The sequence below is a fragment of the Gadus macrocephalus genome, chromosome 4 (genome assembly GCF_031168955.1).
Source record: "Gadus macrocephalus chromosome 4, ASM3116895v1".
In the NCBI taxonomy this organism is placed as follows: Eukaryota; Metazoa; Chordata; class Actinopteri; order Gadiformes; family Gadidae; genus Gadus; species Gadus macrocephalus.
The window spans coordinates 7,581,764-7,591,759 of record NC_082385.1 but is presented as its reverse complement, the minus strand read 5'-3'; the positions used below and the strand labels follow the sequence as shown (position 1 = coordinate 7,591,759).

The 9,996-nt window shown below is 43.9% G+C and overlaps 1 protein-coding gene across 2 annotated transcripts; it reads right to left on the bottom strand.

Moving 5' to 3' along the window:
* Nucleotides 1-9,996, bottom strand: LOC132455812 (CCR4-NOT transcription complex subunit 6-like). Of its 2 annotated transcripts, none has more exons than XM_060049789.1 (14): nucleotides 9,777-9,996; nucleotides 8,214-8,327; nucleotides 7,124-7,310; nucleotides 6,493-6,578; nucleotides 6,216-6,305; nucleotides 6,051-6,119; nucleotides 5,631-5,788; nucleotides 4,850-5,004; nucleotides 4,390-4,541; nucleotides 3,677-3,895; nucleotides 3,194-3,396; nucleotides 1,374-1,606; nucleotides 1,089-1,148; nucleotides 1-805 (listed from the first exon to the last, which is right to left on the bottom strand). In XM_060049789.1, the coding sequence occupies exons 1-14, from the start codon at nucleotides 9,988-9,990 to the stop codon at nucleotides 796-798; spliced, it is 1,950 nt and encodes a 649-aa protein (XP_059905772.1). In that variant the 5' UTR covers nucleotides 9,991-9,996; the 3' UTR covers nucleotides 1-795. The 2 variants fall into 2 exon arrangements, with proteins under 2 accessions (XP_059905772.1, XP_059905773.1); XM_060049790.1 differs by having other exon boundaries at nucleotides 8,214-8,341; nucleotides 9,777-9,921.

The window sequence follows — 9,996 nt, the reverse complement described above, 5'->3', positions numbered from 1 at the left end:
TTAACATTAGTATATTTCCTTTATTCAGGTAACATTTTCTTATTTCTTCCAACTACAAATTGTAATTAACATACAAATTAAATTCTCAAAAAATAATCTTCACGTACAAAATATATATCCATACAAATTCTTCTAATATTACATTTTTGTAAAGCAAAACATAAAGAGCCACCAGATGGTTGCAAGAGTGCAAGGGAAATAAAATGAATTGCCTTCGGGCAATATAGAGAACAAAGCACCTGGGCCCATATATTATTTCTTTTTTTCACATAAATAGGTTTACACATCCCTAAACCCCCCCTCCCTATCCCTCCCCCGAACTTCAAGTATACACATCGTGAACCCCATCATGTATCCCATCATGTATCCCATCATGCATCCCTTCAACTGGCACCACTTTAAGCTTGCCATGTAGTTTTAGAGGTTCTGAGTTGAATCAATGTTATCTTTTGATGGTATTGCTGATATGACTTTATCACAGAGCTGGCGCAGTAGGGCTGAACACAGGTGTACTGTATGACACTAATTAATATTAATGTTAAAAAAAAATGTTTTTATTGTTTCCACTCCTACCGTGCCAACTCTGTTTCAAAGCCTAGTTGAACACGTCCACCATGTTTAAGTGCATGATATAGCAATGGTCTGTTTGAAAGGCTCACATACGTTTTTGAACATTTATAAAAAAGGTATCATTGAAAGGTAAAAGAAAAACTAAGTGCGCAAGAAAATGTGTCCCAACCGTCCAACTGAACTTTCCACCTCTTCAGCGAACCAGTCCAGAAACTTGTGTCAGTGTTAAGTAGCACTGTACAATAAAATAAAAATACCACTAATGTTAAGACAACTTTCCACACAGAATTTATAGTTATTTTTATGTCTGGTCATAAAAACACTAAACCGTATGGCCAGAGGGTACTTAACCACCCTGGGGTGATTTATGTCAAGAAAATGACAAGCTAGCAATGTAACCATTTTACCTTTTGTGGTTTCAACTCTTATTTTTATTTTAACGTTGCTGTGCCTGTCTCTGCGTGGGATTAATAAAGTACAATGTTATTGTCTTATAAAAGCTCTGAACAGGTACTTACCAATGGAGCAGAGCACCCACAGGATTCCCCAAGCCCTGGGCCTCCTGCAGGCTCAGTGTCCTGCCAACACAACAGGGTTTTGGTCCGACAGGCTTTTTATCATCATTCAAAACTCACGTATTTGCAGCAACACATACACATGCAATTATAAACAAACTCAAGAATAACACATGAAAATTTATTTTTTCCCCCGATTGTGGTCATTCGAGGGAGTTGGTTAAAGAGGTTAAGATGAAAGCAGCCTAAATTGAAAAAGAAGCCATTACAATTCAGAAAAACTGTCACCTGCCCTTTCGTAGGAACTGTAACCCGCCGTGGCGTCTGATTGGCCGAGTCGCAGGGGGCGGGGTCGGGGGCGGGTGCAGCTCCAGCTGGACCAGCAGAGAGAAGTGGTCGGAGGGCACCAGCGGGTGGGGACACCCGACGATGTTCTGGGACAGCCAGGGGCCCTCAGGGGCCCCCAGCAGGCCCAGGACGCTCAGGTGGGACTGGCTGAAGAAGATGTAGTCGATCATGCCCTGAAGGCAGGGAAATGAAGGCGCGTTTTGAGTGGCAGGGCATTAAAATGAGATCCTGGTTCATCAATATATTAAGACATGGTTAGAAATGCCTCCCAGAAAAGTTCTGTAAAAAGGCCTGACCTTTGCCCTCTGGATCAAATTATTCGAACAAGTGATCCATTCCATTTCCCAAATCAGAAAAAAACAAAACATTGACTAAGCAACATTAACTAGCGATGAAAATACGCCAAACAATCACCCATCCAGCGATAACCATCCTCTCATTAATTGAAACGTCTAGTAGGCTAATCTAGGTTCTTGCAATGTCAGGGTCTTGCATTGCTTTTTCAAGAGCACACGTAAATTGAATTTTGTATAAAATAACTAATGTCTAAATGTGTTGTTTAATGACTGTTAGGGATGTTAACCGATGACCGTTTGACCGATGGTTGACCGTATCAACTTGAATCGATCAATCTTGTCGCTTGTCGGTAAAACAATTTTTTTGGGGTCAGTGTGGACTGTTGGTTTAACTTCACACAAAAAGATGATCAGATGAGGTGACTTATTGAAAATTGGACGGACACAGCGTCTCTGGCGGTGTCTTAATTATTCCCGCATGCGAGCGGCGGAGAATATGATCTCTTAATTATTAAGGACAGTAAACTAAACAATATAAGACTACAGTTAGCCATCCTCATTCCAAGATCTTTTTTGTGAAGTGAAAAAAACTATCCATCACACTAAATTTTTCCGTCTCCTCCAAACTAAACAAGCGGCGTCTCTTCGGCGCTGCCATTTTCTTAAATGAGCCGCGGCAATGTTTCAAATGAGCTCCTAACGCTGCCCTCTTCTGATTGGCTGCGCTCTCTACACACGGTCAACTTGCAGTAAGCGTGCCTCGTGTTTCAATTCAAACACAGGTCTCTGCTGCGGTTAGAGCCACTGCCTCTCACTCGGAGAGTGTGTGAGTGTGTGTGTGAGTCGGAGGCAGAACGGGAGAGAGATAAGCAGAGTTAAGAAATAGCAGGCGGCTGGCGCGGTTCGAAATGGCTGTTATTTCAAATAGCACCTTTTATTCTGATCGGTTAACCGGTATTAACCGGTTAATGAGGCTCGGTGGTCGGTCAAGAATATTTTACATTTTCGCCATCCCTAGTTTGTGTAATATACTGGGTGCATGAAACAGTAGTATCCTAGGATGTTTCTACCACAGCTGAGCCACTAGGGGGCATTGTTGCACTGTGTCTCATGATTTAAAAGCTGAGGCAAATTCATATTTTTATTCAATGCGCTTTTACTTCTCAGCGCTCTGAGCCCCTCTGCATCATGAAAGCGGGGAAAACGACAGAGCACAAGCTTTATGCTACAAACGCATACAAAGACTGCAACAGGAAATGTCTAGCCTATATTTATTTGTATTGCTACGCAAATTAAATATTGCTGAACATAAGACTGTGGTTAAGTAGCCCAAAGGTTGACAGGTTAACGATTCTGGGATTACTATTGATTAACTTTCCAAAACAATCCCCATGTCCAGAACTTCTGGGAGCTAGTTCATGACTAGAGTACAACACTTCACAGGGGGACCTAAAGAGGACGCACCTTGAAGAAGTAGGTGTAGTTTGTGAAAGGCATCAGGCTGGTCTCGTAGGCACTCTTCAGGTGGAAGTTGTGCGTGATGCTGCCGTTGGGCTTCCCGTTCTTCCCGGAGCAGCTGAAGTTGCTCAGGCACTTGCTGTACGTCAGCTGCTTCAGGTCCGTGTGGATCTCTGACACCACTCCGCTGCTCAGGTACTCCACCACACCTGGACGGCACGAAGGCGTGCGCTTCAAATGCGTTGTTGCAAATGCACCGACCCCATAACGCACATGTGGGACTTTGTACCATACGACACATCGCCAAATGGACCTTCACTGCTGCACAAAATGTTTCAATGTAATAAAATATGAAACAAGATCTAGCAAGCCCCTGTGCTTCCATTGCCCATAGGCACTTTTTAACAGTTTAACATTTTTTGTCGAATGACTTGCATTATACATAATAAAAACAGTAGCCAGATAGACTTGGGGTCCCGCACAGCCTACCAGAGTCTGGCAGGGAGTTGAGGTCAGCGCACAGGACAATGGGGATGGGGGGACAATTGGTGGGGGCCCAGCAGACGCCAGAGGCCCTCTCCGCGATGGTCTTCAGCTCGGACAGGAACATCATAGTCTGGATCAGCTTGACGTCCGAGTACTCGGGGTCCCAGTGCAGGTGGGTGTTGGCCACCAGGATCAGCTGCCTGTCCACCACAGGCTTCAGCCCTGGGGAAAGAGTGGAAGAGCTCCTGATCTCCCTGAATAATCCTCATAAGATATTAGATTTAAAGGTTTGGGATAGAGGCATCTGGAAAATCCTACTTTATTGGGTGAAATAAATCTAAATTAAAATGACCAAATACAATCATTTTTATTTTAACATAAAACAAACAAATTTATCATACATATCAATGTATGATAAATAAGTAAAAAAGAAAAGGGAATGTACCCTCTCAATTCTTTAAGTAAGAGGGTGTATAACCTTGATACTCGTTTGTTAGACGTCATAATTGAAACAAGAATGTTGAAAAATAACCAGGCGGTATTGAGTAGAGATTGAAAAGGTAAAACACCGGCATCGAATGGAAGTTAACAGAACAAGAGGACTTTGTGTAAGCCTTCATTTTGTATCCAGCATCTTGCAGCCAGGAAAACGGCAACATCCCCAGAGACTTCTCCATGAGCTTCAATGTACTCAACAGCGACCAGGCACTCCTCACCTCCAGTGAACATTTCCTTATTGACCTCCAGAAGCACTGCCACGCCGACGTTGTCTTTGGTCATGACTCTGTTAAGCATGTCGTCTGAGCCGTTGGAGTTGGCCAGGGCTATCTGGCTGAACTCTACCATGTGTTTCTGTACCACCGTGAACCTGCAGAAAGAACAACAACCCAGAAGCATCCATTGAGGCCTAGGCAGCCATCAACACAACCATGGCATGATTCATAAAATAAAAGCCCCTTCTTTCTTTGTTTGTGTGGCCTCTTAAGAAACTGTTGCAATAGTTTGAGAAACTATTTATAGACGTCCACACATTCAGAGGGGCTACAACTGAGGGGAAAAGAAACATTGCGTTGTCGAGCAGTCCCAAGACAAAAATAAACAAACCCTATGGCTCAGTGGTTCTCCGATGGTACGTGTGGGAAAGCAAAGAACATCGCCTCGACGCTGAGCCCTTACTTCTCGGTCTTGTAGAACACCGCGCAGCCGTCCACATGCCTCCGATCGCGCTCGCTCACGTGTTTCGCGCGAGACTTGGCGCAGAAGTAGCCGTCGTAGCCAAGAGGTCTCAGGACTTCCTGGAAGAGGTTGTAGTACTGCTCCGTCTCCACTTCCTGAGGACAATATGGTTAGCAAAGAAAATCTATTTTTATGACCTTCTTTTGAAATCTTAGAGGTAATAAAGTTTGTAAAGGTTGGTTTTATATTGATGATATACTGAAATGGCAGTAGCATTGTTGATTTGTTTTGAATACCTTAGTAGGTGGTGTGTGGGTGTGGAATGAGACTTAACAAAAGCAGTCTGTGGCAGTGGATAATGGTGTGGGAGTTGACAGGCTTTCAGGTTTTAAGTAGAACCGTTTGACCCTGGCAGCACAGTTCGGAACATACCGGAGAACAAATTGGACATCAACTAACTAATTACAAAACAAGGATATACTTTGGGTTTTCGTTGGCAAAAACCCAAAGTAAACCTCGAAAGAAGTTTATGATGGCCATTGTTTGAATAAATGGGCACTCTGATGAAACGTGTATCCTAAGGGGAAAGGAGAAGCCGACTTAATCCTTTTGCCAAGCCTCACATGAAACGGTAAAATAATAAGTTGTGCAAAGACACCGCCAGAGGCCTCTTGCCGGCCAACATGCAACAACATTCCCCCAGCTCATTCATCTCGGGCTCTGCATTGTCCCCTCCCATAACCAAAATTGATGCAGCATATAAAAACATTGAAGATTTCACCTGCAGACTGATGATGTCGGCGTCCCCGGCGGTGATCTCCTCCACGATGCCCTTCTTCCGGTACTCCCAGCTCAGGGCCCAGGACGGGCAGTAGCCGTACATCTGCTGAGTGGCGTATTTGTCGCAGAGCACGTTGTAACACATGACCGTGAGCGCGGCTGGCCAGGTCGGAGAGGGGGGCAGGGGGCGAGGAGGGGTTAATACGTTGGAGCTGGTGCAGAGGGGACGAGTTTTGCATTTCATTGATCTCTGAAAATGATCCCTCGAAGGAGGATGGCTCAGAGCCCGGTCCGGAAACCGATTACATCAAAAGGGGCACATCTGGGCTGAATGCAACAGAACTATAAAGCCACATTTCCAGGTGCTTTACATAGCGTAAAAGTAGCCTAGAACCATCATAGCAGGGTTCTTTTGGAGTACCTGTGGAGATCAGCTGGTTCCGCGGTTTAACAGTAACCCACGGTCTAAGGAAGGGTTGGAGAGGACCCACTGGAAGCCATAAAAACATTTAAATACAGTCAACAAGAAGATAAACGTTACAATAATGAACACAGGGTGAGTTGATGGAACCATGGATCCGATTACCTGGAAGGGAGTCCAGTAAGTAATTCAGGACCTTTCTGGTTCCTTCTGGCTCTTGGTGGAGGATGTAAATGTCGTCAGACAGCGGGTTTCCTGCAAAAGCATCATGACCTGGTCAGACAAACTCTGGCCAGATAAAGACCGTTCCTGCATGCACAGACACACCCACACACTTCCTGCACACAACCAAACCCACAGTGTAAGGAAAAGGTGAAGTGAAGACAGATAATGGCACCATCATTTAATGAAACAAAGAAGAAAAAACATGGCTAAGTCCTACCTTCAATCCCCAGAGTGTGTACTTGAAACAGATTACCCAGTTCAAAGGGTAAAACACTTAACTTGTTTTCGTTTAAATGCAATTCCCTGCAGAAACAGGGGAAAGTGCTTCAAATCATGCATAAAAAAAACACAGTTAGGCATGTCATTCAGCCATTTAAATATACAAGGGTACCGCTTATGCGGTTTCGATAAATAATCTCAGGTATCGATTTATCCACATCAATTTATCACTCACGCAGGCAAAAGAAGCTTGGCCCTCAGCCATCATGACACAAAGATCAATATCAATTAACTCAACATCGAGGGGACATTCTTCAAATAGACAAGCGAGAACACAGACAAACAGAAAAGTTAATAATATGTATGGAACATTTTTCCCCCTAGACCTTTATTCAAATCTAAATCCAAAAAATGTAAACAATATAATCCATTATCCATCTGTCCATTAATCTACGGCATCTATCCATCGGTACATTAATGTACTGTATCCATCGATCTATCCATCTACACATTATAATTTTCAGCACAGCGTTAGGTTGGGAAATAAAGCCTACCCAAACAGGGGTGGAATATCGCCAGAGTATTCACCGCAGTAAAGTACAGGCATAGAAGGTAGTACCGGCTCCTACCGGAGGGAAACGACGGTGCCGATCTCGGAGGGTAGAGTGCAGAGCTGGTTGCACGACACGTTCAGGTACTCGAGTCGGTGCAGGCAGGCGATGTCAGGCGGAAGGGAGGTGAGGTGGTTGTTGTTGATGTAAAGTGCCGTGAGGTGGGAGAGCCTCCATAGCGAGCTGCTGAGATGTCTGACCCCGCCTGGAAGTCAGACGACCATAACGTTACGATTTAGCCACAAACCTACTCGTTGGTCTGCACCATGGAGATTCCCATCATAGTTGGAACTGATTTGTCTGGGTCTAAGAGTCTTTCGTTCTGGGGGATAAAACCATCATATCTGTCAAACATCCTATATAAATATCAAAATAACTTTTTAGTTTTGATTCTGACTAAGAGCAATTTGGGTGCAATTAGTGTGGGTGACGGTCGCCTACGCAACAATAGCAGTGGCACTTTTGTCTTTGGATTTATTATTTAATTTTTCACACCAATACCTCAGCCTGTGACTGGTAAAGAAAAGTAACCAGCCTGCAGCTCCGGTAGATAACAATGACTATAACTTGGTGTACTGGCCTTATTTTGCCTCTTTTAATTAGAAAAATGTGAATGTAAGGTCAAACCCATGCAATCGGCATTAGAGGCTGTACAGTGAGCAACAGAGCGTGTAACTGTTCTTGCTATAAACCCTTTTGCCACAAGCCGTTCTGCCACATTAATTAATGCCTCTGTGGTCTCCAGTCAAATTGTACTTTTACCAGAGAGACAAACCACAGTGGTGTTTGTTTGGATTCGTTGTTCTGCCAAAAGGAATTGGCATTTCCAAACCCCAGTGTTTCAGGAGACCTCTGCTTAATACTAGTTCTTAAAAAAAAATATGCCATGGGTAACTGCCCTGGTTTCATTTCAAATAAGTAATTCTCACACAAAACGAAATAACACAAAACGATGCATGATGTCCCATAATCTACAAACTGCAATTTCCATACAATAAAACTTTGTTGTGAGCACTAAAGAGCGTCCAGCGTGACTCAGGCACAGGGCTGCGTTTTAATGGCTTCTAAATGGTAGCAGGGGGATTGTTCACAGGAGAGTAACACCAACCAGTTATCTCCAGTTGGGACCAGTGAGATTTCTTCCCCGTCGCGGCGTCCTGGGGAGACATGATGGTGGACTGCTTCAGGGGGGTTGGAGATGGACAACGCTCGTCTGACATGGCTGCTGGGAAAGTTCTGAAATGATAAATAGAAAGAGGCTGCCCACCATAAAACACATAGGATTCCACATCTGCAAATCATTCGAATGCCGTTTGTGTGCAGCGCAAGCCCCACTCGCACGCGGACAGAAACAAAATAAAAAGCAGTTAACAGAAAAATAAAAATCACTTCAATGTCCCACCCAAGAAATCTGTTTTTGTTATTTAAAATCCCAAAAAGAGATTGAAACCTCTTACAGGCCCTTTTATAATGCAGCTCCATCTGGTTAATCCATCACCAATCGTAACGTCTCCAAGTGAAGAAGAGCAGACAGACAGCAAGGTTGTTTACACTAGCTTTCAACTGCTCTACTGCAAATCTGAAATACAGATTTTGATGACACTAGGCAACTGGATAGAAAACATAAGAATAAAAGGCAGTGCGTTTCACCACTCAAGAAGAATCGAATCAAAGAAGAGATCTATCCTGGTGTGTTGTTGATCCTGATTTATGCGTCGCTGGGGAACTTTAGTAAACAAACCAATTGTATTCGTCCTACTCCATATTATGCTTATTGCTCAACCTCAATACACCACTAAAGAAGAATTGTATCAAAGAAAAGCGATATATCCTGGTGTGTTGTTGATCCTGATTTATGCATCGCTGGGGAACTTTAGTAAACAAACCACTTGTACTCGTCCTACTCCAAATTATGCTCATTGCTGAACCTCATTCACGGATGCAATTCGTAAACTCAAGTGAAACGCAATTAAAAGAAGGTCATGCAGTTATGGAAACATCTACGATAAGAGTAGTATACTCCGCCTAGCCTTCTGCCAAACGGATGAAGAGCAGCTCATTAAGCTCAACATGCTTGACATGCACGGAAGTGCCATGACGCGTTTTCATTGAATTATCATCCATGCCTAAGAATTCAACAGCCTGCATGAGAAATGTGGCCCTTACAGCAGATGACGACGAAGACTTCATAAAGAAAAAAATGTCAAATACAACAACACTAGGGCAGCCAAAACGATCGGGTCTGCAAGAAGAGTGCAAAAGTGCAGCACGCATAAATAATGTCATGTTCGGTCAACGCGCTGCATCCATAGAATGACTGAATTTTCAATTGTTTTAATTGGTCAGACCTCACAAAAGAGACTGAGCTGTCAACCCTCATACAAATACCAAATTAAAAAAGGTAGACTACGTCTAATCCATAACATGCCTCTACAAAACTAATGAGCGTCCAAAAGTGCAGAGGATCCGGTAACAGGGTGAAATATGCAGATCATGTGTATTCTGCAGTCCAAGTCAATTGACCGGGATCCCTTATGACCACAGACAAGAGGAAGAAACGATCAACTAAAACCATTTCATCCGCAATGCTTATGAATGCTTATGAAACACAAAATCCAGATTCGACCAAAGAAATCATTATTATTCGATCACTTCTTTGGGGGGTTTATACCTGCTGGTCCGGAAGCTCGCTCGCTCGTTGGTACAAAAGGCTCGGGGATCGGGGAGCTGGGACCTGCGGCCACTTGGCCACGTGCGTCATTTGTATGCAACACATGACGGCAATCAGCTCGCGCACTCTCCTCACGTGCGGTACGTTTCCCGGGCCTTCTTTCCTGCGGCCCCGCGTCAGGGGACGTTCTCCGTGGATGGATCATCGTTATCATGGAGGT

What these genes read in the sequence shown, in the direction of transcription:
- LOC132455812 (XM_060049789.1), bottom strand. Translation starts at nt 9,990, where the DNA reads ATGATAACGATGATCCATCCACGGAGAACGTCCCCTGACGCGGGGCCG. An exon ending in CTTACTGGACTCCCTTCCAG is followed by an intron (nt 6,120 to 6,215) that starts GTAATCGGATCC and finishes TATGGCTTCCAG; the next exon opens with TGGGTCCTCTCCAACCCTTC. An exon ending in CAACTCCCTGCCAGACTCTG is followed by an intron (nt 3,397 to 3,676) that starts GTAGGCTGTGCG and finishes CGTGCCGTCCAG; the next exon opens with GTGTGGTGGAGTACCTGAGC.